A 25323-nucleotide genomic window follows, 5' to 3' on the forward strand; every position below is an offset into this window, starting at 1 on the left:
GCAGAGGCAGGGAGATGGGAGGAGCCAAGATGGACAGAGGCCAGTGGGTGCCATAGAAAGGTAAGGGGTTTGTGGCCTGCCTGAGGGCCAGAAGCAGTGAAGACATTGGGGCGGCGGGGAGGGGGGGGGGGGGGTTGCGGCAAATGGTCACAGATAAAAGGCCAGGCCAGAGCAGGGACTGCCTGCGAGGCCAGCCAGGGCTCTGGGCCAGGCACGCTCCCTTCCCTCTCCCCCACCTCCCTCAGCCTGGTGGGGAGGGCGGGCGGGTGAGAGTTTCCGGCTGAGGACAAGGAGCCCATTGAGGCAGACAGCAGGGCTCTGTGCAGGGCCAGACCATCTTGTTTGTGCCTGGTGAGGCCCTGCTGGAGCTGTGCCTGTGGCCCACTGCCCCTGGCCCCAGCCTCTGACCTCTCCCAGCCACACCAAACAGCTCGGTGCCCCCAAGTGTAACAGCAGTGGCCACTGGGAGCAGCACAGGTCAGCCCCACGTACAAGCTCCCTGTAGCCAAGGGACTCCCAGGCTGCTAGTTGAGAATGGAGTGGCCCAAGGTGGGTGCCCAATAAACTTGATAAAGAAATGATGGGCGGATGGACACAACCCACATCCAGCTTAGCCCCTGGAGAGCCACACGTGGGCTTCCAGGTTCTGCTTAGGTAGAGGAGTCTTGTGGGTGAGTGCAAGCTAGAAAAGGTCACACAAATTCTCTGAGGAAGGAACCTTGCAGGAGGAAGGTGAGATAGGAAGCAGGCAAAGCACAGGAGAAAAAAAAGGCACTTTATTAAGAAAGCTTTGGCCAAGCCCCTGCCGGGAGGAGCCCATCCTGGGGCACCCGGATGGGGTGGGAGCAGCCCTGCCGGGGGCCTATAAATACATCTCCTCGGGCTACTGGAGTTGCCCTTCGGATTCCCGCGGCATGTGGGGTGGTGGGAGGCCATCAAAACCAGCTCGACAGCTGAGGGGCCGGGGCTAGGGAGGCTGGGGCTGGGGGCGCAGGGAGGGGCAGTGGGGGGCCAGGCCGGGCCCCGGGGACGCTGAGCCCTTTGAGGAGCAGAGACCAGCTCTCCTCCCCAGGCTCCAGACAACCAGATGCCCTGAGGCCTGGCCAGGGAAGTAGCCCTCGGCTACGATCAAAAGCCCTCCAGCCAGAGGCGCCAGGCCTTGGCCAATGAGGCAGTCGAGACAGAAATGCTTCTGGCCTCGACCAATGAGAAGGCAGCCCCTGCCGAGTGCACTCTGGGCCCGTAAGAGGTGATCTCTAGGCCGAACCCTCCTGTCTTCGGCCTTTGAGACCCTGACTGGTCGGAGCCCTCGGCCAATGGGAAGGAAATCGCCAGCTAAGCTCCTGTCAGGCCTCGACCAATGGAATGGGGCCTTCCCGCCCGAGAGCAGTGCTCCAATCCAGGAGCCGCCGCTGGAGCCTGAGCCAATGAGACCCAGCCTCCCGCCTGGCTGCTCCCGTACGAAGCCCCAGGAGGCCGCCGTGCCCGGGCCGCCGCGGGGCGCGCCGGGCTGGCGCATTACGCGGGGTGGCAAGCAGCGCTTCTAAGCCTGGGGAATCTGCGGGCACGGCCGGGCTGCCGCCTGCTACAGGGTGGGCGCGCCCGCCCTGCCCAGGTCGCCCGCCGCTTCCCGGCTCTTCTTGCGCGGCGGCTTCTGGATGGGGGTCTTCTTCCTGGGGGTGTCTGGCGCGGGCGCGCCGGCTGCCGCCTTCTCGGGCCCCGGGGCCTCAAGCGCGGGGGACGCGCGGGCAGGCGAGGAGGGCAGCACCGATCGCTTGGCCTTCTGCGGCGGCGCCGGCTTCTCTCGGGGGCCCTGCGCGACCGTAGCCCCTTCGGCGCGGCCCAGGCTGCGAGTCTTGTCGCGCAGCTCCGCGGCCAGCATGGAGGCGACCTCGGGCGCTCCGCGCGGGGGACCGCCAGCGTCCGTGGGCTCTGAGAGGCCAGGGCCGCGGCCCCGCGCCCGAGCCCTAGGCGGCGAGGGGGAGGCGAGGGCAGGCCCCTCCTCCGCCAGCCCCGGGGGCCGAGGCGTCGGGTCACGGGCCCGGGGACTGCTGGGCTCATCCGGCCGCGCCGACGTGTCGCTGGGCGTCCGTTTCCTCTTGGTGGGGCTGGGCGCAGCCTCGGGTCCCGAGAGTGGCGGAGAAGGCGCACCGGCAGCGGCGCCGTGCTTGCCGTGGATCCAGGACACCTTGGGCTTGGTGGCAGGGTCGGGTGGAGGCGGCTTCCTGCGCTCGGGAGATGGCGAAAGCGACAGGCCTCCAGCCTCGCCCCGGGCCCGGGCCGGCCGGGCCTCGCGCCGGGCCACGCGCGCATACAGCGCCCCGCCGGGCCCCTCCACGCTGGATGCCGACCGCTCGCTGTCAGAGGACGGGGGGAAGGGCGTCGCCTCCTCTGCGGAAGCCAGCGTGGTTACCAGCGCGGGGGATGACGCCAGTGCCTCCGAAGGGGATGTGGGGGGCTCCGCGTCCCTGCTCTCCGTTGCGGTCTCTGACAAGGGAAGAAGAGCTGGCAGTCACGGCCTCCACAGAGAGCTGGGCCATCCAGCCTTCAAGCAAAACCCTGCCTTTCCTCCTCTTCCCCGCCCCAGCTGATGCTCAGTCGCCCTGGTATCCAGACATGCCTGGCGAAATCATAGCATCAACCACAAACTTAGTTCTGAGACCCAGGGTGTGAGGCCTGGTCCTGGGGAATGAAGGGCACGTTCCTGAGGCTGAAGCCCCAACCTGGGCCTGGCCTTGCATCCCTTCCCACCACATCCCCAAACCCGAGTGGGAGGGGAAGTCGGATCATCAGATATGATTCTGGAACACCTGCTAGGTGATTCATTATTCCTCATAAAGAGATAAGGTTTCTAAGGCTCAGAGAGGTTAGTCACCTGCTCAAGGTCACCCAGGGGGATAGGAAAGGAGAGAGGCCAAGGCCACAGCTAGTCAAGCTCCTTCCAGGTGTTTTTGGGCCAAAGCTTCAGGCAAAAGTGTGCCCCCATATCCCATAGACCCCTGCTCCTATCTCCTCTGCCATCTTCTACCCAGGCCCAGAACCTTCTCTGTGAACGGTCTCCCAAAGAAGTGAATCTGGGCTGTGGCTAGAGACAGAAGAGCCCACCCACCTCCCCAGACCCTATCCCAGCCCAGCACTGAGCAGCACAGAACCCCATTCTGCAGCCTCAGCTCTGTGTCCAACCCCTAGCTAGGAATATCACCACGCCCTTCCTCCCGTGCTGCCCGTCCCTCAGAGCACAGAAACCTTTTCAGCTGAAACATTTCACTGGGCTGGAGGGAGGCCCAAGCAGAGCAGTGCTCACCTTCATGGGGTACACAGTACACAGGGCCTTCATCAGTGGTGTCAAAGGAAGAGAAGGAGGCCCGGGAGGACCATGATGGAGAGGGCTGCTCCAGCCCTGAGGGTGGCTCCAGGAAGCTGCAGTTGAGTGTGTTATCCAGGTCGTGGTGGGCCACTGGGGAAGGAGGGAGGCACAGCTGCCAGGGGCCCTGCCCTGTTCCAGCCTGTGCCCTCACTAGCCCTCCTGCAACAAATGACAGAGTAACCAAGAACAGTCCTATCCTAAGACTGTGGGTGGAGCAGGCAATTCACCAGGCAGAGTGACACTAGACCAAAACAAGATGGGAGAATGGGTAGAAGTGAACTAGTAAAAAGAAATAAGGGGAAACAACGTAGTCAAAGGTGCAGGGTTAGTGTGTGCTGCTAGAGAGCTGAACAAGGATGGGCTGAAGCATTGGAAAGAGAGGACTGGAGAGAACACCTGGCTGGGACAGGCCATCAGGGCCTCCAAGCCATGTTTGGACCCTGCCCTGTAGGACCCAGAAAGACATGAGGTTTTTTGTTTTGTTTTGTTTTGTTTTGTTTTGTTTTTTTCCCAGCTCAAATGTGCAGTGGTGAGGCCACCATTTGGCTCAGCCCATTTCAGCAGACTGAACCCCCGGGGCCTAGCCCCAACAAGTGGGGGAATCTCAGAGGCCGGCTGGCCTATCTGCCTTTCACAGTTGTGATGTGGGGTCCAGCCCCACACCTGTGTCCACAGATCACACTCTGCTGAGTGGGCCAAGGGGTTTTCTCAGCTGTCACCATCTTTATCTCCCTTCATCTTCAGAAACAAATAGCAAAAAGGGAGTCCACTCCTGGTGTGTCGGTGCAGACGGAGAGAGTCTGCACGTGGAGTCCTGACTTAGGGTTGAGAGTCTGGAGACCAGCCTGCCCACTTTCCAGGAAGGACCCAGAGCACCAGAGCACTGCAGGGGATCTAGGTGGGCGGGGGGTGGGGGGGGGGCCGAGGAGTGCTCCCTGTGATAGGGCATTTCCATGCACAAGTTTCCCCTGCCCCAACCCCGGTTCACCTGCAGCTACCCACCAAGACTTCTAGTGCACTGCTACAGATTGTAGGGGTTCTGCCCACCGGCATGTCCACACACTCCAGATGCAATCACCGTCACTCACCCAGACAGGGCCCAAACCTCCCACATTTGCCTGCACACCAAGGACTCCGTCCTTCCTCCCCGGGCTCGCCTACCTCAGGAGACCCTCTTTCCATCCCTCCCCAGCCCACCCACACCAACACTCAAGGCCCGCATTTCCTACACCGACTCCTTCACACCCATTTCCCAACAGCCTCCTGCATCGGGAAGTGTTCCCCCAGAGACCCCGTGCGGATATCCTTACCTACAACCTTCGGCAGCTTCTGCCTGCGGAGCGGGATCCGGGGCAGCTTCATGCTGATGCGGCTGAAGCGCCCGCACAGTCGCTGCGGCGCCTTCTTCCTCCCGAGCGTGAGCTCCCTGCGGGGGCGGGGCCTGAGTAAAGGGGTGGGGCGGGGCCTGGATGGGACAGTTTGATCTCTGCTGGAGCCCAGACACAGGAAGGGCGGGGCCTGAGCTAAAGATAGGCAGTGCCACACCCCCGGGCGGAGCAGGGGCCTGGAGCGGCCTAGGGAAGGGCGCGCAGTGCCACTGAGAGTTCGGCCTGAACCCGAGACAGCGGGACGACGTCGGGCCTCACCGGCGCGCCGGGTCCTTGCCGCGGCAGGCGCAGCAGCAGCCGAGCAGCGAGAGCAGCAGGCCGAGGAGCAGGGCAAGCAACGCGCCCGCGCCCATCACGCCCTTGCGCTGGTTGGTCTCTGTATGGGAGGGCACCGGGGTCAGCGTGGGTGCCGGTACCCCTTGCGTCCCCCTCAATACGATGTCCCCCTCGACCACTCACCCAGGCGGCAGGCACCAGTGACCGGGTCACACGAGTCCTCGTGGCAACTGCAGGCCTGGGCGCAGTCCACGCCATGGAGCCCAGGCGGACACGTCAGGTTACAGCTACGGGGACACGGGATCAGGGAGGGCCACAGCAGCCCCCCCACCCCGTGATGCCACCTGCCTTCGCCCCTGCCGCGAGCCAGCCCGGGTTCCAGAGCCAGGTTCTCTAACTCCATTCTCTGGGGTTTGACGCCCACCACCACCGCCAGGCACACACTGAACGATCAATGTTTTGGAAATGATATGTTGCACAACCAGCGGGATGGGGTCTGGGAGACAGGGCCTGTGGTCACCCAGACTCAGTGTCCACTTCTGGGGCCGACTCTTGGGTGGGTGAGAAGAGGGGCTGCCAGACCAGGCTCTTAGCTATAAGTGGAGGTCTCTGCTCTGTCTGCACCAGCTTGGGGTCACCTCAGTCGTGCAGTCCTCAGGAGCCCACTGACCACAGGCCGAACTGGTTGCCAACCCCTTCTCTGAGCACGGGCTACACACCAGAGCAGGAAATGGCCCCAAAGAGTCTGACAGGACTCCCTAGCTGTGGTAAGCGGACCTAGGCTGAAGGGCCTAGTCTAGTCGGGTCTCAGTTAGTCGGTCACCATAGCAGCACCTGGGGTGTAGCTGGAGCCCTGTGAGGAGTACATATCCCCTAACCCCCTTTGGGTCCCTGGGCACTCACTGGGGCCCATGGACGCCGGGGCTGCACAGGCAACGCCCCGACTGGAAGTCGCAGTGGCCGCTGCCGCAATCGGCGCACACGAATGCACAGTCCTCGCCGTAAGTGCCATTGCTGCACTTGGTCTCGCACCTCGGAACGCGGGGAGAGGGAGTCAGTGGAAACGGAAGCAAACAAACCAAAAGCCCATATTGCGCTCCGCGGAGAGCATTCGGGGATTGGCGGGGCTGGGGCTGCGTGCCTGGGATACGTTCGGGCATGGGCTGCTTGCTCACCGGTCGCCGATCCAGCCCGCGTTGCAGCGCGTGCACTTGCCGGTGACGTGGTTGCAGGCATGCCCGTCGCGGCACGGCGGGCAGCGGTGGCCGCAGCCCTCGCCGTAGAAGCCGGTGGCGCATGGCTGGTCACACTTGGTGCCGTTCCAGCCTGGCTCGCATGTCAGGCAGCGGCCCTCGGCCACCGTGCAAGGCTGCTGGCCCTTGCACTGGCCGCATCTGGGGAAGGGGCGGGAGGCTAGGCGGGGCCCAGAGCCACCTCACCCCGGTCCCCTTCGGCGCTCCGCCCCCCTCCTCCCCTCCCCAGCCCGGGGCCCGAGCTTACCGGCGGCGGCAGCCCAGGCCGTAGAAGCCGGCAGGGCACGGCTCCCGGCAGTACTTGCCACGGTAGCCCGGCTCGCAGGCGCACGTGCCGTCCACAGGGTGGCAGCGGCCGCGAAAGCATTGGCAGTAGCGCTCGCAGCGCGCGCCGAATGTACGCTCGCGGCACTGGCAGCGGCCGCTCTGTTGCTCGCACGGCGATGTGTTGCAGGCGCACTGATTGTTGCAGCTGCGGCCCCACCAGCCTGCGTGGCACAGGCACGCGCCCGTCTGTGGGTCGCAGCGCGACGTGGCGCTGCAGTAGCACGCGCTGGCGCACTGAGCGCCCCACCAGCCAGGCTCGCAGCGACACGCGCCGCTCCGCGGGTGGCACACGCCGTGTTGGCACTGGCACGCATGCTCGCAGCGTGCGCCCCAGCGCCGCGCGTGACACGTACACTGGCCTGTCACATCCTCGCACTGCCCATGCGGGTGGCAGATACACAGCTCCTTGCAGTCGGGGCCCCAGAACTGGCGCGGGCACTCTGCAGGAGCGGACGGAAAGGGTGTGAGGCCAGGGTGCTCTCGAGGGAGCCCAGATCCAGCCAGAACCTACCCGCGTCCCGCCCTCCGCCTTTGGGGACCCTCCCCCCATGCTGGATTCCTTTCCCGGATCAGACCGCTCCCACTCACAGGCTCTGCCCCACTCCCCAGCGCCCACCCGGATCCTAGCTCACTGGTGTCGCAGTTGGCACCGAAGTAGCCATGGCGGCAGCGGCACTCGCCAGGCCGCACGCACACCTCATTCTCCGAACACGTGGAGTTGCCTTCGCACACCGCTGCGGACAAAACGGGTCTCAGCTGCCGCGTGTGATGCCCCCACACTATCCCCTCCTCCTCTCCGTGCCCCCACCCCCTGCCCAGGTCCCCAGTGTGCCCCACTCACCGACCCCACACTCGTCCCCCTGCTGCTTCCAGCCGGTGCAGCACGTGGGCTCCTGAGAGCTGCAGGCAAAGAAAGAGCTCCTGAGCCTGAGCCCCAACCCCTGTCCTTGCTAGGGCTCCCCAGCAACATCCACCCTGCCCTGGGGAGGTGGTTATGGAGGTCTTGCCATATGCCAGGTACTGTTGTAGGTTCAGATTTCCAGCAAATAAGACACACACTCCAGCCCTGGGGAGCAGACAATGGGAAGCCGCAGAGGGCAGACCACCAAGAGATCTAACCTCCAAGAACTCCTCAGTCCCTTCTATAAAGGGTCTTCCCTCCCCTCCCCATTCCACCTAACTCCTCTGTGATCCACCCCCACTCCAACTAGGCCTGAGAAAAGAACCCCAGGTGTCCCAGAATGGGCTGGTGAGAGAGGTCCTTGAGTCTCCAGGACCTGCTTAAAGTGACATCACTGGAGGTGGGGGTCCGGCCAGATGGGTGTCAAAATCTAGCTGTGACCTGGACAGCTGGGACTGGTGGGGCCTGACAGGCACACCTGGATACCCGGTTGGTGTCCACTCGGTGGAGGGGCAGGGCATACCCTGGGAGTCCTCCATGACAGCAAGGAAAGCAAAACGGTGAGGGCTCCAGAGCACAAGGGCAAGACTTGGAATGGAGGGAGGAGATATTAGAGCATCTACTTATGTGTTTTAAACATCTTATTGTAATTTTATTTGGTTTTACAAGGTACATGACGTTAGCTCAGTAGGAGGTAAATAACAGAACTGTTGCATTTCAGGATAGTACAGCCTCCCAAACCCCTGGGCACAAAAGTTTGGAGGCCCTGCCAGAGTGAAAGGTGCCACTCGAGAGGGCGAGTGGGGGTTCACAGGGGATGTGTCCACATTTGGGGAACAAAGGAGGCTGAGAAGAAGGAATGGACACTCAGGCTGCAGGTTCGTGGGTCCTAGCAGACCTAGAACTTCACCCAGATCCTGAAGTCACAGAGCAGCTATTGCTATTTGAGAAAAGGAGTATGCCCCTTCAGGAGTCTGATCTAGAACCAGGAAGTGGTGTTGGGAGGCAGTAAGGAGGAGGCGTGAGACCCTGGTGGGTGGGACCAGCTGGGAAGGGAAAGGCTGCAGATGTCCGTATTGTGCCCTTCAAAATGCCCCCTATCCTTTCCCCAGCAGAGAACAATGCCACACCTGGGATGCCCCCCCCCCCCCGCCCCCAAACAGTTTGATTCTCCCTCAGTCCAAAGATGAGGAACCTTGGGAACAGGAATCATAAAATCCCAGCCTGCAAGGGATGGGCCCAGCTTATTTTCCACAAATGAAACTGGAAACCAGACCCAGAAACACAAAGCAGGCTTGGCTTTCCCGCACCCCTCACCAGGCTTTTCCACCCACCCAGCCTGGCCGCAGGATGCATACATGCCCATCTTCAGGGGAGAGCCAGGTCTGCCAGCCTATCACCCTCCTGCCTTTTCTGCCAGTTCTGAGCCCAGGTTTCTGGGTGGGGAGCCTCTGTAGGTGTCCCTTGTGTAGGCGGCCTTGCCAGCTGGCCAGCTGGGATGGTGATGGCCCTGGAAGCACTGACCACTTTCTGCCCTGGCCACATGGCTCTGTGGCTAGGAGTCTGGTGTTAGGGCCACACTAAGCTGGATTTGATGCCTGTGTGACTTTGGGCACAGAACTTAACCTCTCTGACCTTCAGACTCCTTATTTATAGAAAGGGGCCCATGGATCTGGCTGGAGTATTCGGAAAGCACAAACTAAGAGCTCAGCCAAGGCTGTAGTCTGCTCTCCAGTCCATGCTGTGCAGGCTCCAGGAAGCCCCCTGAGTTCACCTAAGTTCACCCCCACCATGGGAGGCACCCAGGTCCCACCCCAGCAGAGCTAACACCCTCTACCCCAGCAAGGAGGGAGCCCCATGGGAATTCAGCAAGAGCATGAGGAGGAGCCTATGGGATAGCTGCTTTTCCTTCTGGGACGGGTTGGCAGACAAGACAGGTGGCAAGCCCACCCTCTCAAGAACTTACAAAACTGAGATGAGGAGAAAAATGGCCTGGTGCAGGGGACAGTTCCCACACTCAAACTGTAAGTTGGTGAGACCCTCAGGAGCCAGGCTGCAGGTCGGGCCAGGCCCCTTAGCAAGCACACCTTGCTTCGGGCTGCCCCCTCTAGAGATCACAGTCACTGTAAACAAAACTGCCATGATTCAAACCGTGTGATCTTGAACCCACAGCAAAGCACCCGTTTCAAAGAACTGAACTGCTTGCTCACTGTGCCAATGTCTGTCCTCATTCTCTCTCCAATCCAGCCTGGAGGCTCCTCTGCCCACCATCACCTGGAATCCCATACTCCCCTGCTTTCCACCTGCCCCGTGGACACCCCTCCTCTGGTTTCTGTCCCCCTCCTTGGCTTTGTCCTTACCTCTCCTCTGTCCACTCCCTCAGGATGCTCCCCTGGGTCACATCTAGATGAGGCACTGCAAATGCTCAGAGCCCTCTTTCCAGTGGGGCCCACCTCCCCAGGCTGAACTCCTAGCCTCCCCCCAGAGGAGACTTCCCCATCTCAGGTAGCTCCATCCTTGCAGGTGGGGAGGCTGAAACCCCAGAGCACCCACTCTGTGGTGACTGAGACTCCACTCACAGCACACACCTGATTCATAGGGAACCATGCCGCTCTATTCTCCAAACTGGATCTAAGAAGGGATGAGCCACTTCTCCCTGCTCTGCCCAAGCCTTGTGAGAGCCCACCTCGCTCTCCCTGGTTTCTCCTGGATGACTTCCTAACTGGTTCTCCCTTTTACCCGCCTAAGTAAGCCCTGTTCATCTGCCACCTGGCAGCTGAACATGGTCAGATCCCACCCCTCCTGGGTGTAAAGCCCCTGGGGGCTCTCGTGTCCCTCAGAGAAAAAGACCCACTGTGGCCTGCCCATCCTCATTCTTCCTCCGCTTCTCCTCCACCATCCTCCTCCGAGGCTCTGCCCCGCCCCCATGGCTCTTTTCTGCACTTCCAACAAGCCCTTTGCACTTAGAGCCTTGCCCCAGGCACTGCAGGGCTCCACCTCCTCTCCTGCAAACCTCTGACTACTCATCACCTCCCCATGGGTCTCCCTAGATCACCCTAAAGAATACAGCGCTCCCCAACTGAACACCTCCTACCCAGCACTTGCTAAATATCAGATGACTTTCTGTAAGTCTCCTCCACTGCGAGGACAGTGACATTTGTCCTGGCTGCTGTATGGCTGCTCCAATCACAGTAGGTGCATGGGATTTTACTGGCTGCCCATCCGCTCCCCTCTTCAGGTTCTCCTGCCTCTGGGGAAAAGGAACCGCGGGTGGGAGCCTTGGAAGGGTATTGAAAGAGATGGCCCAGACCCTGAGTGGACAGTGCCCAGAGTGGCCGTCCTTCCCATTAACCAGCTCCACACAAAATCAGTCTTCCCCTCTCCACCCCATGAGGGGGACACCACCACTAACCCCATTTGACAGGGTCAGAGTCAGGCTCAGAGAGGTTAAGCGATTTGTTCCCAGTCCACACAGGTGGGGAGAGGTGGCATCTGGCTCCGAAATTCAACTCCGGGCTCTGGGCTACTGAAACAGGCCGCCTCATGGGGAGGCGTCCAGGCAACCGGACATGGAGCGAAGGGCTCAGGCTCCCGACAGCTTGAGCCTGCCACCGGATCCCCCAGCACGGAGCCCCATCGGGGAAGGAGGACTGAGGCGGAGAGACAAGGCCGTCAGCGATCGCGCCCTCCCCCTCTCCAGGCACGGCCCCGCCCGCCACTGCCACTGCATTCCTGGGGCCGGGGAGGCCCGGGAGGCGGCGGCGGCGGCGGCGTCGATGTGAAGCAGATGGCGGGCCAGGCCGGCCCCCGCCCCGGAGGCGGGGCTCACAGTGGGGAGGGGTCTGTGCGCCGCGGGATCCGAGCTCGGAAACCCCGCGCGGCCCCCTTGCAGCCCCTTGTCTGCGGCGACTGCCAAGCCCCCGGACGCGGCCTCCCATAGCCCTGCGGCTCAGGGCCCCCCGACGGAACCCAGACCGGAGTCCCGAGGCCGCCTCTCCAGCTTCCCACCCGCGCGGCGCCCCCCAACTTGCACCAAGGCACCCCCATACGCCAGCTCCTTGATCCCGAGAGCGGAGTTGTTCTTGACCTCGCTGTGGCCCCTGACCGGCCGACCAAGTCCTCTGACCTCTGCGCCCACTCCTAGCGTCTGTCCTCCGCTCTTTTCCCTCCAGGCAAGATCTTCGGCCCGCCGCTTTTCCGCGGGGCCTGCCCATTGCCTGTCCCACGCTGGCTTCCCCAACCGACACCTCGTGGCGTCCCGTCTGCGCGGCCCTTCCGCGCACCCAGAATCCCCACCGGGATTTCCACATCTTTCCGACCGTGGTGCACGTCATTGTCTTTTTGAATCCCGCTTCTGGTCCACTCTGAGCGCAGGCTCCTCAGTGCGAGCTCCATCACCATCCTCCTCCCACCCGCGCCTGCCTCTAAGATACAAATCTGTCCTTCCGAGTCCTGCCAGCCTCAAGATGCGTCGGCTCCCACCTCTCAGGAGTGCTGCTCCATCTCCACTCGGCCCTCACCCTCCCTCCCGCCTCGAGCCACACTCGTGCCTGCGGCCTTTGCACTTTGCACATACTCTTCCATCTGCTTGGAATGCCCTTCCCCGACTTCTCCCTATGGCCTTCACAACCCGGCCCAAGGGTTCCTTTTTCAAGGTCTGAAATCTCAGACACCGTCTGTCACCCTTCGGGGCGCCTACTGCACTCCGTTCTCCCATCGACTGACTTCTCGTCTGGGGTATCCTCTGATGCACCGTTGTGGCCCGGTGCCCAGGCTCGGCCTGGAGAGGAGTCTGCGTCGGCGAGGGCGGCGAAAAGGTCTAGAGCGTTTAGCTTAGGAAGGTCCCGGGTGCCCCCTCCCCTCGGCCCCTAGCGTCCCCCTCGACCCCCTCCCCCAGCCAGGCCGGGCTCCTACCCGGGAGCACGGCACACGTTGCGGCCGCGCGGGTTCAGCTCCTGGGACGCCGCGGGGCCGGGCAGCAGCCAGAGCAGCAGCAGCAGCAGCGGTGGCAGCAGCGGCGACGGCGGCCCCCCGGCTCCCCGGCGCCGCGCCGGCCCGGCCCCCCGGGGCCCTGCGCCCTCCATGCGGCGCGGGGCAGGCGCGGGGCGGGCGCGGGTGCGGCCGCAGCGAGAGCGGCCGGAAGCGGAGTGCGCGGCCGGGCGGGGGGCGGCAGGAGGGGCGCCGGGCCGGGCAGGAAATTCCACATCGGCTCCCTGATCCCGGGCCAGCCGCGGCCGGCCAGGCGGCAGCGCCCGCCCCGCGCGCCAGACCCCACCCTCCGGCCGCGCCACCGCCCCTCCGCGCGGCCCCCGCCCCCACGCGGCCGCTAGCAAACTTGGGGGCGAACTTGGAGGAGGCCCGCGGAGCTTTGAAAGAGGGAGGGGCCAGCGCGAGGGAGGGGGGGCGCCCAAGGAATCCCCTGTCCGCGAGCCTTTCCGCTCCCTCTCCAACCACCCACCAGAGAAGCTGCCCCTGCGCGTTCAATGCGCAGCCAGGCCCGGGGTGGGAAAGGGGGTGGGGATGAGGACGCAACTCACGGAAGCTCCCTCGTCCCCCAGGACCTCGGAACCGGCCAGGGGAGGGCGGCCCAAAGAGTGCCCGGGTCAAGGCCGCAAGCCGGCCTCTGCTCCCCGACGCAAAGCCCTTGTAGAGCTGGGTTGTTCTGTCGGCTCCTTCTGCTCACTTCGTGCAAACCTTGCAGAGGACAGCCGAACAGGATGCTTGAGGCCTATGGGTCAACTCGCTCTGGACTTGAGGCCTGGGCAACGGGTGTCTTCGTAGGTACGGACTGCACACGTACCCGGACGGTAGCATGGCCCAACAGTGGGCTCGGATAGAAGGTGGAGGTAAATGCAGGTGGGGGCAAAGGCAGAGGGAGGAGACGGGAGTATTCCAGGACTGAGACCCTGTAATCCTGTCCAGGGGTGAAAGGTGAGCCTGGTTGAAGAATTCTAGTTGAGAAGGCTATTGGATCACCAGCGGAAAAGTCCAAAAGATGGAGTCAAGGGTGGAGGCCTGGGGGTTCCTGCATCAGGAAGAATGGGGGTGACAGCATAGAACGGAGCAGGGGCAGTTGGGTGGAGGGGGTGAGTTGAGAGGAACAGGGCCTAGGGGGACAGGGAGGAAGAGGAAATCTGGGCCCAGGAAGCAGAGGGGTGGCCAGTGCTCTGGGGCACAGACCCAATCACAGGACCCATGGAACAGGAAAGGTAGACAGGCCTGGGGGTGGAATAAAAGGGGGGCATCCTGGTCCCAGCAAAGATGAGCTTGTCTTTTGCAGACTTGGGAGTTGGTGGGAGGACCTGTGCAGGAGGGGGCACCTGTCTTCTCTTGAAGAGCAGGCTGAATACAGACTCCCTGAGGAGGGAGAGGCAGTGTCCTTCCTCACTTATGTGGAGGTGATCCAAGTAGAAGGTGGCCCAAAGGAGGGACTTGGAAACATGGCCATTGGAAGGCCCAAGACTGTGGGCATCACCAAGCTGGCTGGAAGGGAGACCTGTCCAGGGCAGGTCAGAGGAGGGTGAGATGGGAAGAGCAGGGTAGGGAGCTTCAGGGGTTGGGGCCCTTCCCTCAGCCTTGCTGGTGAAGGAGGGAAGCCAGAGGCAGGTGAGCTGGGTGGACTGGAAGGGGAAGTTGCGCCCCTGAGATCACAAACACTTCTTGGAGACAAGTAAACAGGCTGACCACTTGTGGGCAGCTCCGCCTGGGCACAGCCCTGACCTCAGAAGCACCCTCCCAGTGCTAGGGCCCTTCCCATGGAGGCCCCTGTAGCCTGCCAGCAACAGAGGCCAAAAGAGGCCCATGTGGCTGCAGGGTCTACCCAGCAGCTTGTGGTAGCCCAGCTCCTGGCTTTAGAGGCACAGGCCCCAGGGCTTTGGGCATTCACCCCAGCTGGGCTGAGTTCATGTACAGATATCTCAAACTCCATCCTCTTCTTTCCCTTCCCTCAGAACTGCTTGCCACCCCCAAATTCCCACCTCTGGGAAGGGCACCAGCTGGATGATGCCCCCAATCCATGCCATCAGCAAGACTTCATGAATGTTTCAAATCTCTACCTACCCATCAGTTTATGACCCAGAATAGTCTTTCTAATCACATCTGACTGCCCCCCACTGCCCGCAGAACTGTCCCTAGCCTCATCTCACTCAAGACCCACAGTCCCCTACATGTGTCCCATCATGGCCACCTCCTAGTCGATGCCAAGTTCAGGTGTCAAGTGCAAGGCCCATGTCTGTCCCAGCCACCACATCCCTATCAGGAGATGGAGAAATGCGGGTGAGTGATCATCCCTATGGCTGGCCTGGTGCCCTGTGGAAGCTGTGGGTTCACAGGCACCCACAGACTAACAACCACACAAGACACACCATGGGGTCCAGAGCCTGGGCCTACCCATTCCAGCCAGGATGGCTTCCCTGGGGTACTTGAGAGGGTGAGGATTTTGCAGACAGAGAGGGATGAGCATTGAGCTGAGTGAAGGTATGAATGCTGGGCCTGAGAGCCTGCCAAGCTGGAGAGCCCAGGCTGCCTAGGTCCTGAGACAGGAGGTGGGGGGGTGGTGGGGGGTGGTGGTGGATAGCCATGAATGCCTCCACATGGGACAGTGGCAAGACTCCTTTCAGGACTTGCGTCTACCCCATCCCATGCTCCACAGGGCCTCACAGATCCTCCTTTCCTCCCCTGAAGAGCAGAGGTCTCTTATAAAGCTGTGGCCGCACCTTGATGGCTCTGGGTAGGGGGATGGAACCAGCAAGCCCGGGGGACAGCAGAGGGGGGTTGGCATTTCTGGTGCTTCTCCTTCCCAGAAACTCTGGGGTCTGTAGGAACTGCCTCCCTGGCCTGCAAGGTAGTGGCAGAGACAGGAAATGCTGGGTTCCTACTGTGAGCCCCTAAAGGAGCAGGGGAGAGGACACTGAAGGATGTGGCCATCCTGTCCCATTAGAAGTGACCCATTAGGGTCAACACTAGGATTGCCACCCGAAGCGTAAGGGCATGAGATCATGTTGTGGTCAGGGATTGGGGGCATATTTGCACAGGAGTACCCGAGCCCCAAGAGACAGCTATGAAGATCATACATATGGTGTTGAGCAGCACAGCAATTCCCACTGGCCTCACCCCACACCCCAAAGTCTTTAGGGTACCTGGATCCTACCCTCTTCCTTCCATCAAGTAGCACACACTGCCTCTCTGCTCTCTTCCATCCACGACAGGGTGCCAGCTGCCTCAGGCTCTGGGCAAGGCACCGGGGTACAGAAAGAAGCCCCAGTTGTCCCCATGCTCTGCCCGGGAGACTTGGGAAGTCACAGATCACCAGCAGGGTGTTGCTGGCAGGGAGGCCTGCCGTTGGGAGTTTGCAAGTACAGAAACTACAGCAGGAGGGAAGGATGTTCAGGTAGAAGCTCAGCTGTGGAGAAGCCAGGTTGGTGCTGGAAGCTCAGCCCATTCGCTGGTGGCCCAGAGAGGTTCCCATCCACTGTAGCAGCATGACCCTTGAGACGGTGTGCTAAGAACTCAGCTAGCTAGTGAACCTACAGGAAATGCAGCTCTCCCGTTCCTATCCCGGCCACACTCAGATCCAGCAAGCTGGGGGAAGCCTATCGTGACTGGGCTTCCCTCCCCAGGCATGGGGCAGTTTTCTCAATGTCAGGCTGGGCTTTACTTGGGGCCAAGAGATTGCTAATCGAGGTGGACCCAGGTTCAGAGAAGAGCACTTCACCAGAGAAGGTGCTCCAGCAGGCCAAGCGACCACTTGTCAGCAGACCAGGGTAGGTTTCCAGGTTTCCCAGTAACAGCCTCTCTAGCTGGGGGTGTACTGTGCTTCTCCCTCAGAGGGGGGCTCCTGGCTTCCCACTGCCACTCAGCAGCTCTGACCCTGGGAAGCCCGGTGGGGCAGGCTTGCACAGGCTATGAAAGGAGTGTGGCCATGGCCATAGAAAAACAATTCACACCTTTTGTAAGAGGATTTATTTCATTTGTCAACAACATAGGGTCAGAAAAGCCCAGCTGTAGGGGATCTTTTTTATTACTAGAACCAGTCTCGGGCAATTCTATGTATCTCTGTTCTCTCTCCAGGGAGCTTGCAATAGCTCAAACCCTCAGATGCCAGGCAGGCAACGGGCTCACTCCACCCCCTCCCTGCCCACGGAAGGGGGCGCAATGTGCCCGGGCCCCCTCACCCGTGAGGCCAGTTCCCAGGTCCCTTTGGAGAAGGGTGCCTTCTCAGCCCAGCAGGGACTAGAACCAGGGACTGGGGAGGCCAAGACAGCTGGTGACGCCACACCCTGTCCGAGCTGAGGAGGAGTGGGCCCAGTCAACTCCTCCAGAGAACCAGAGCCCTCTGTAAGCATTCCCCAACGTAGGGTAATTACAGCCACAGATCTGCAGAGCTCCCCAAATAACTGCTATGGGCCGGCAGGCAGGCTGGTGTGAAGGATAGGTGGCAGGAGCCAGCAAGCAGGCGGTGCCAGCAGGAAGGACCACTTGAGGACCCGCTGCCCTCAGAGCTCCTGCCACCTTCCCTCTGACACCAGGTGCCGGAGCCCTAGTCCTCACTCGAGTTGTCAAACTCCTCCCAGTCAGACACACTCATCACCTCGGAAGCAAAGTCCGGGTCGGCCTGGCTGCGGTCAGGGGTCCCACGAGGCGGCTCGAGGAGCAGGGAGCGGGGCAGGGTGAGCACACAGGCTGCCAGGCCCGAGATGGAGTTGTCCAGCTGCGGCCCCTCCTCCCAGCAGTCCTTCTCCACATCGTAGATGTGCACATAGCCTGTGCGGCTGCCACGGTTGTGAGAGCGGCCACCCAGCACGTAGATCCTGGTGTCCAGCACAGCGATGCCAGGCTCACCGTGTCCAGCTGGGAGCGGGCAGACGGACGACCACTGCCCAGACGTGCAGCTGTAGCAGGCCACCTGCAAAGCCAAGGTCAGAGTAAAGCTGGACACCTGCTGGGACAGAGCTGCCAGCCTGTCCTGGGCCAGCTGGGCAAGGCGTCACTCTCAGCCAGGCCCTGGATTCAGACCAAGGCTGAGGGATGCAGCCAGGCTATGTGTAAACCCGGCTCCCCTGGAGGAAGAATTTGGGGCCAGCGTCAAAATGTCCTGTCCATGGACCAGGCTCTGCCCTGCCTCCAGGGCCCTCAGCCAGCCTGTGGCCCCAGGTGTGTGGGCATCTCCCAGTTGGCACACTGGCATGCTGTTCTTCTCCAAGGTCTTGGGTTCTCTCCCCTCCATAAGACTGAAACTGACTGAGGACAGGGACCCCAAGTAACTGCCCCACAAAGTACCCAACACAGAGGGAAGTGCAGATAAAATGTGGAAATAGTTAACTTGATGACTAGAGATGACCATCAACGTTCTCATGTCTCCAAAATTACCCCAAACAGTAAACAAATACATGGGAAAATGTTCAACCTATTAATAATCCAAAAAATGTAAAATAGGAGTTAAATTTGTCCCTGACAACAGGCAGCCACTGGGGGAAGAAAAATCACAAGATCCAGTGCTAGCAAATGTGTAATGAAGCCATACTACTGCGCATTTGACACTCCACGACAGCTATTTGGCAATGTGTACTAAGAGCCACAAAAATCTTACTTTTTGACTTAATAATCACACTCGGTTCTCCAGCTGTGGTCGGCAGAAAAGTGACCCTCCAAAGATGTCTATGCCCTAAATCTCTAAAATCTGTGTTACTTTACATGGCAAAAGGGACTTTGCCAACGTGCTTAAGGGTTTGGATCTAGAGATGGGGAGGTTATCCTGGATATTGTGGGTGGACCCACCTAATTGCACAAGTCCTTGAAAGGAGAGGGGAGAAAGTCTAACACGAGAGAAGTCAAAGGACAACCTGCCATTGCTGGCTGAGGATGAAGCGGTCCCATGCCAGGGAATGCAGAGGCGACCAGAAGCCAAGAAGGACCTTTAGCCGACAGCCAGAAAAGAAACAGGGACCTCAGTTCTACAAACGCGGGTAACTGAATTCTGATAACCTGAGTGAGCAAGGAGCAGATTCTTCCCAAGGGCCTCTATAAAGGACAGATACCCTGATGACACCTGGATTTTAGCCCAGTGAGACCGCATCAGACTTAGGACCTACAAACTGTAAGAATACACTTGCTTATGTTGTTTTAAGTGATTAAGTTGGTGGTGATTTGTCATGGCAGCAATAGGAAACTAATCCACTATAGCCCAGGGGTTCTTACCACTCAAGACCTATTAAAACAGATTTGCTCAGGGGCACCTGAGTGGCTCAGTCAGTTAAGCATCTGACTTTGGCTCAGGTCATGATCTCACAGCTTGTGAGTTCGAGCCCTGCGTCGGGCTCTGTGCTAACGGCTCAGAGCCTGGAGCCTGCTTTGAATTCTGTGTCTCCCTCTCTCTCTTCCCCTCCCCGGCTTGCACTCTGTCTCTCTCAAAAAAAAATAAATAAACATTAAAAATAAATAAATAAATAAATAAATAAATAAATAAATAAATAAAAACAGATTTGCTGAGCCCTGCCCCCAGAGTTTCCAATTCAGTGGGTCGGGCATGGGTCTGGCGTGGGTCCTGAGAACCTACATTGCTAACAAGTTCCCAGGTGATTGGATGCTGGTAGTCTGGGACCACGCTTTGAGAAGAATGGCTCTCACCTAAGGAAATAATCCAAAATACCTGAAAAGTTCTACAAAGCAAATATTACTTATGTTACTTGAAATAGTTAAAACTTGAACCAATCCAAATGATGCATCAACATGACAGAATTCTGCAGAGCCACTGAGGTAGAAGAGGTGGCTATGGAGATCAAGAATTAAACTGGAAAACAGCCATAACAAACTTTAGCCAGAAGCAGAATGGAATGCTCTTTACCTACAATTAGGTGGAAACTATGCACGGGTAGGACTAAAAAATAGTGGCACTGATCTGGATTATGGGTGCTTTTCCTCACCCTTATCCATTATTCAAACATTTTGCAAGGTGGTTATATTAATTTTATAATTAATGTTTTTAATAATAAAAACAAATGAAAGTACCCTGTACGATACTATAATGGTGGATACATGTCATTTTTCCAAACCCATAGAATGTACACCACCAAGAGTGAGCCCTAATGTAAACTTTGGACTTGGGGTAACAACACGTCACCGTAGGTTCACTGACTGTAACAAAGGTCTCACTCTGGTGGGGGATGTTGATAGTGAGGAGACCATGTGTGCGGGGGTGGGGGTATATGGGAAATCTCTGTACCTTCTGCTCAATTTTGCCAAGAACCTAAAACTGCTATAAAAAATAAAGTCTAGGGGTGCCAGGGCGGCTCAGTCATTAAGTGTCTGACTGGCTCAGGTCATGCTCTCACAGTTCGTGGGTTCAAGCCCCGCGTCGGGCTCTGTGCTCACAGCTTAGAGCCTGGAGCCTGCTTTGAGTTCTGTGTCTCCCTCTCTCTCTGCCCCTCCCCTGCTCAAACTCTGTCTCTCTCTCAAAAATAAGTAAACATAAAAAAAAAAAAAAAAGTCTATTGGGCACCTGGGTGGTTTTAAGTGTCCGACTCTTGATCTCAGCTCAGGTATGATCTCACAGTTCATGAATTCGAGCCCTGAGTCTGGCTCTGCACTAATAGCACAGAGCCTGCTTGGGATTCTGTCTCTCCCTCTCACTACCCCTTCCCCACATCCACTCTCTCTCTCAAAATACATAAACTTTAGTAAATAAAGTCTATTTTTTAAAAAGGCATACACATTACAATTAATTTTTCATCCATAACAATTAAAAGGGATGGGAATAATGTGTAGGTGGGCAGCCCAGCTCTGCTCACCTGATGCACGTCCCTCCTGTAGCCAGCATCATTGTTGCTGCCCCCAATCACATACAGCTTGTCCAGGAGAGTGGCCATGCCGTGCCAGGCCCGCCGCACAGGTCCGTCCGCCAGGCTGTGCCAGGTGTTGCTGTCTGGGTCATAGCAGTGTGTCTCCTTTAGGTAGTCCTCCCCTCTGCGGCCGCAGGTAATGTACATCTTCCCCTCCAGCGAGGCGCCCGCGTGGGCATACACCTGCTCAGGGCCACCAAGAGAACCCGGACAGTGGGAAGGGGGCGGGAGGGCAACCAGGAGCCCTTGCCAAGGCCACTCATACCCCCAAAGCTGCCCCATGCCTCATGGCATCCCAACTTCCACCTCACGTTCTGCAAGCATATTCCCTGATACAGTCCAAGTCATCCACCCCGACCTTACTCCAACAGGGGACAGTCTGTGGACCCAGAGGTAACTCTGAGTTTCTACAAGGTGGAGAATGGAATCTCTCTTTCCCTTGCCCCTAAAGGAGATGTCTGCATGGGGGGCCCAAAGCAGTCAAAGCACAGCTTTCAGAGCCAGACACAGGAGAATAGATAGCACTTCTGGGACTGCCTGACCCACGCTCAGTGCCCTCCACCTCCCCCCGCAACCCCACACCCCCACTCCCAATGGCCAGCCAATCCTCCAGGACTGCTGACCCCACTTTCAAAATCTGTTCACAAATAATATATAATGACATGATGAGGAAAAAAGTGAGATGCAAAATCAACACCAAGAATAATGCCATTTTAGTGATACTTATGTGTGGAGGAGGAAAATACACCACCCTGCTTTTGATTTTGGTCTTCAGCCTTATGCATGCACCCTGGCAGAGGATCTCCTCCCTGCCCCGCCAGCTGGACTCCTCACACTGGTCCCTACCACATCCTCCTCTCTCCTACCCACTCACTCCACCCACCCTGAGCAAGGCCCTTCATGCTGGGCCCATGGGCCCCAAGGCAGAGCACTGTGTGTTTTAGGGGTAGAGGAGCCCCATGGGGTGTGGAAGCTCCAGAGTTGTGTTACAGAGCCAGTCACTAACATTCAGGTTGTGTGGAGACACAGTAAAGGGCTGGAGAGGTGGACAGGGTGGAGAACAGGGGAGAGAGCACTGGGCAGGACATATACCAAGGGTCTGGGTCTTCTCCCATCAGTGGTAGGGGTTGGGAGGTTTTGGTGCTTTTTTAAATTAAACTTTTCATTTTGAAGTGTAGATTCACATGTAGTTGTAAGAAATAATACAGACCATATGTACCCTTTACCCAGACTCCCCAGTAGTAAGAGCTAGTATAACTGTAGCACAATAAACACAACCAGGACACTTATGTTGACATAGTCAAGACACAGGACATTGCCACTTCCACTAGGATTTGCCAATTTGTAATCCTGTTGCCGATTTGTAATCACACCTATGTCCCTCGCCCCGATTTCTGGTTGTTAGCAATAAACCGATATAAATATTTGAGTACAAAATTTTCATTTCTCTGGGGAAAATACCCAAGATATTGGAAGTCAACTTTTTAAAGACACTGTGAAGTTCTTTCCCAGTGTAGCTGTGCCATTTTACATTCCCACCAGCAACGTATGAGAAACCTAGCTTCTCAGCATCCTTGCCAGCACTGGGTGTTGCCATTTTTTAGTCCTCTTTTTTAGTTTCTCTGATAGGTGGTTTTCTCACTATGAATTTAATTTGAGCTTCCCTAATGGCTAATGATGTTGCAAATCTTCTCATGTGCTTGTTTGCCATCTGTACATCCCCTCTGTACTTTTGCTGAAGTCCATTTTATCAATTTTTCTTTTTACGGCTCATCCTTTGGGAAAGGTCAAGTCCAAGTCCTTGTTGCCTAGCCCTAGATCCCAAAGATTTTCTTCTACTTCTCTACTTTCCCCCAATAAATATAGCTCTTTGTTTTACATATAAGCCCATAAGGCATTTGAGTTAATTTTTATATAAACTATGAGACTTGGGTTGATGTTCACTTTCTTTGCCTATGGATGTCCAACTGCTCCAGCATAATTTGTTGAAAGATTATCTTTCCTCCAATTGCTTCTGCATCTTTGTCAAAATTCAGATGGGCATTTTGTGTGGGTCTATTGTGGGTTCTCCATTCTGTTCCACTGATCTATGTGTCTATCCCCCTGCCAATATCATGGTTGTGACTACCATAACTATGTAGTTAAGTGTTGAAATCAGGCAGATTGATTCTTCCCACTTTATTCTTTTACACAATGGAGGTATTCTAGGTCCCATATATTGATATGGGAAGAACTGACATCTTTATTATTTGAGTCCTCCAATCCATATACATGGTATGTCTCCCCACTCATTTACATCTTCTTTTATAACTTTCATTAGTATTTTATAATTTTCAGCATATCAATCCTGTAAGTGTTAAATATATACTTATGTATTTCATTTTTTTGAGCAATTGTAAATAGTATCATCTTCATAATTTCAGTGTCCACGTTTGTTGCTAGTACACAAAAATGCAATTGATTTAAAAAAAATTTTTAATCTTTATTTATTTTTGAGAGACAGAGAGAGAGAGAGACAGAAGGAGCGAGCGAGCATGAGCAGGGGAGGGGCAGAGAGAGGGGGAGACACAGAATCTGAAGCAGGCTCCAGGCTCTGAGCTGTGAACACAGAGCCTGACATGGCGCTTGAACTCACGGACTGCGAGATCATGACCTGAGCCAAAGATGGATGCCTAACTGACTAAGCCACCCAGGCACTGTGCAATTGATTTTTTTATGCTTATATCTTATATGCTTTTATCTTATATCTTGCAATTTTACTGATCTCACTTATTAGTGCTAGGATTTTTTTTTTTTTGTATATTCCTTTAGATTTTTGACAATTTATTGATTTGTAGGGTCAGTTTTATTTCTTTCTTTTCAAGCTGCATGCGTTTATTTTCTTTTCTTGCCATGTTTCCCTGGCTAGACCCTCCAGAACTATGATGAATAAGAGTGGTGAGAACAGACATCCTTGCCCTGCTCCCCAACTTAAGAAAAAAGCATTCAATTCAGTCTTTCACCATTAAACACACTACTAGCAGTAGGATTTTTATAGATGTTCTTCAGCAAGTCGAAGAAAAGCATCTCTATTCTAAGTTCCTGAGTTTAATCACGAATGTATGCAACATATTGTCAAATCCTTTTTCTGCTTTGACTGACATGTGATTTTTTAACATGGTCAAGTATGCGCTGATTAAATTTCAAATACGGAACTAGCCTCCCATCTCTGTAATCAATTCCATTTTGTCATGTATTTATTGGAGGGGGTTAATTGTATTAGCTAACATTCAGTGAAGGATATTATATGTATATGAGAGATATACATATGAGAGATTTGAGAGATTTGTCTTTTTTTGGTACCATCTTTGTCTGGTTTTGCTATCGATATTAACCCCGTAACATAAATTGGGAAGTATTCCCTCCTTTTCCATTTTCTAGAAAAAAAAATTCATGCAGATTTGGTATTAGCTTTTCTTTCAATGTTTAGAATTCCTCAATACTACTAGGCCTGGACATTTCTTTCTGCGAAGTTTAATTTTCTTACCAGGTATAGGGCTATTCAAGTTATCTATTTACTTTTGAGTCAGTTGTGTTAGGTTGTATTTTGGGGGAATTAGTCCATTTCATCTGTAATCAAGTTTACATGTGTAGAGTTGTTCATAGTATCATCCCCCTTATCATCCTTTTGAAGTTTGCAGGGTTGTAATTATGTCCCGTTATATTCTTGATATTTTAAATTGTGTCTTCTCTTTCTTCTTTCTCAAACTTACTAGAGGTTTGTCAATTTTGTTGATCTTGTTAATAAGATGCCAGTTCTTTATTTTGTTGATTTTCTCTATGATTTTACTGCTTTTAACTTCTAATTTCTGCTCTTTGATATTTCTTTTCTTCTGCTTGGTTTGGCTTTATTTTGCTCCCCCCCCCAAATTCTTTTTTTTTTTTAATTTTTTTAACGTTTATTTATTTTTGAGACAGAGAGAGACAGAGCATGAACGGGGGAGGGTCAGAGAGAGAGGGAGACACAGAATCGGAAGCAGGCTCCAGGCTCTGAGCCGTCAGCCCAGAGCCCGACGTGGGGTTTGAACTCGTGGACCGCGAGATTGTGACCTGAGCTGAAGTCGGACGCTTAACCGACTGAGCCACCCAGGCGCCCCTCCCAAATTCTTAAGATAGGAGTTTGTATAAATGATTTGAGATTTACTTCTTCTCTAACATATGCTTTCAGTGCCACAAATTCCCCTCTCAGCACAGCTTTAGCTGGATGCCACAAATTTTGACATGCTGCCTTTCCATTTTCATTCACTTCAAGGTATTTTTATTATTCCCCTCTGACCCATGGATTATTTAGAAGTGTGTTGTTCAGTTTCCAGTGATTTGGAGATTTCTGTTGGTGATTGCTAGTTTGAGTCTATTTGAGTAGGAGAACACACTGTAGGATTTCAATTTTTATACATTCATTGAAGTTTGCTTCCCATCGGTGTTACCAGCTGTCAGCGTCTTTACTTACAAGTATGAGATATATGAGGCAAAAAGAAAACCCAGGGAACACATTAGTGTGTGGTGTTGTCCTCAGTTCTTGAGATCTCTAGCTGAACTGCCTTCTCTCAACCATTCCGAGTCTTAAGTTTATGTATAATGCCCAGAGTTTTGAGTTGTACTTAGCACAGAGGAATCAAGAAGAATGTATCTACTCTATCTTCCTAGAAGTGTGAATTCTCTTGGAGGGGTTTTTTAAGTGAGTAGAGATCCCTACAGAGATCTCCTTTTTCTCCTCTGGAACACAGGAAGGCAACACTCTGCCTGCTGCTGGGGCAGAGAGTTCATGGTCTGTTGGGGGCATGTCAGCAACCAGTTCTTAATGATGCCATGTTGGTGGGACTCAGCATTATGAGGATCCCTAAGAAACAGGTGAGAGGACATGACAAATGGATGGGGTTGTGTGACAGCTTTTTCCTCTCGGCCATTTGCTATGTCTGAATGTGGGTTCTGAGTT

The 25323-nt window shown here is 56.1% G+C and overlaps 2 protein-coding genes across 4 annotated transcripts in view; both read right to left on the minus strand.

Moving 5' to 3' along the window:
- Positions 1-758: 758 nt before the first annotated feature.
- On the minus strand, positions 759-12596 carry SCARF2 (scavenger receptor class F member 2). 2 transcript variants are annotated; one of them, XM_042910880.1, is made up of 11 exons: positions 12427-12596; positions 7453-7511; positions 7244-7345; positions 6532-7051; positions 6207-6425; positions 5935-6063; positions 5215-5318; positions 5014-5131; positions 4678-4793; positions 3305-3457; positions 759-2487 (listed from the first exon to the last, which is right to left on the minus strand). In XM_042910880.1, the coding sequence occupies exons 1-11, from the start codon at positions 12594-12596 to the stop codon at positions 1586-1588; spliced, it is 2592 nt and encodes an 863-aa protein (XP_042766814.1). In that variant the 3' UTR covers positions 759-1585. The 2 variants fall into 2 exon arrangements, with proteins under 2 accessions (XP_042766814.1, XP_042766813.1); XM_042910879.1 differs by having other exon boundaries at positions 4678-4808.
- A 3858-nt stretch (positions 12597-16454) lies between these two features.
- The window catches only part of KLHL22 (kelch like family member 22), a 40657-nt gene continuing 31788 nt past the window's right edge, over positions 16455-25323 (minus strand). For both annotated transcript variants that reach the window (XM_042910134.1, XM_042910135.1), the window contains exons 6-7: positions 20298-20531; positions 16455-17416 (exon numbers count right to left, since the gene is read on the minus strand). In XM_042910134.1, coding sequence (XP_042766068.1) covers positions 17051-17416; positions 20298-20531 — 600 coding nt within the window. In that variant the 3' untranslated portion in view covers positions 16455-17050. The remainder of the gene's footprint in view (positions 17417-20297; positions 20532-25323) is intronic.

The sequence above is a fragment of the Panthera leo genome, chromosome D3, assembly GCF_018350215.1.
Source record: "Panthera leo isolate Ple1 chromosome D3, P.leo_Ple1_pat1.1, whole genome shotgun sequence".
NCBI classification, from domain to species: domain Eukaryota; kingdom Metazoa; phylum Chordata; class Mammalia; order Carnivora; family Felidae; genus Panthera; species Panthera leo.

Coding starts and splice junctions, on each gene's coding strand:
- SCARF2 (XM_042910879.1), bottom strand. CDS start 12,596: ATGGAGGGCGCAGGGCCCCGGGGGGCCGGGCCGGCGCGGCGCCGGGGA. Junction 6,426..6,531: donor GGCCTGGGCTGCCGCCGCCG/GTAAGCTCGGGC, acceptor CCCCTTCCCCAG/ATGCGGCCAGTGCAAGGGCC. Junction 5,319..5,934: donor CCCGGCGTCCATGGGCCCCA/GTGAGTGCCCAG, acceptor GTGTCCCCGTAG/CTGTAACCTGACGTGTCCGC.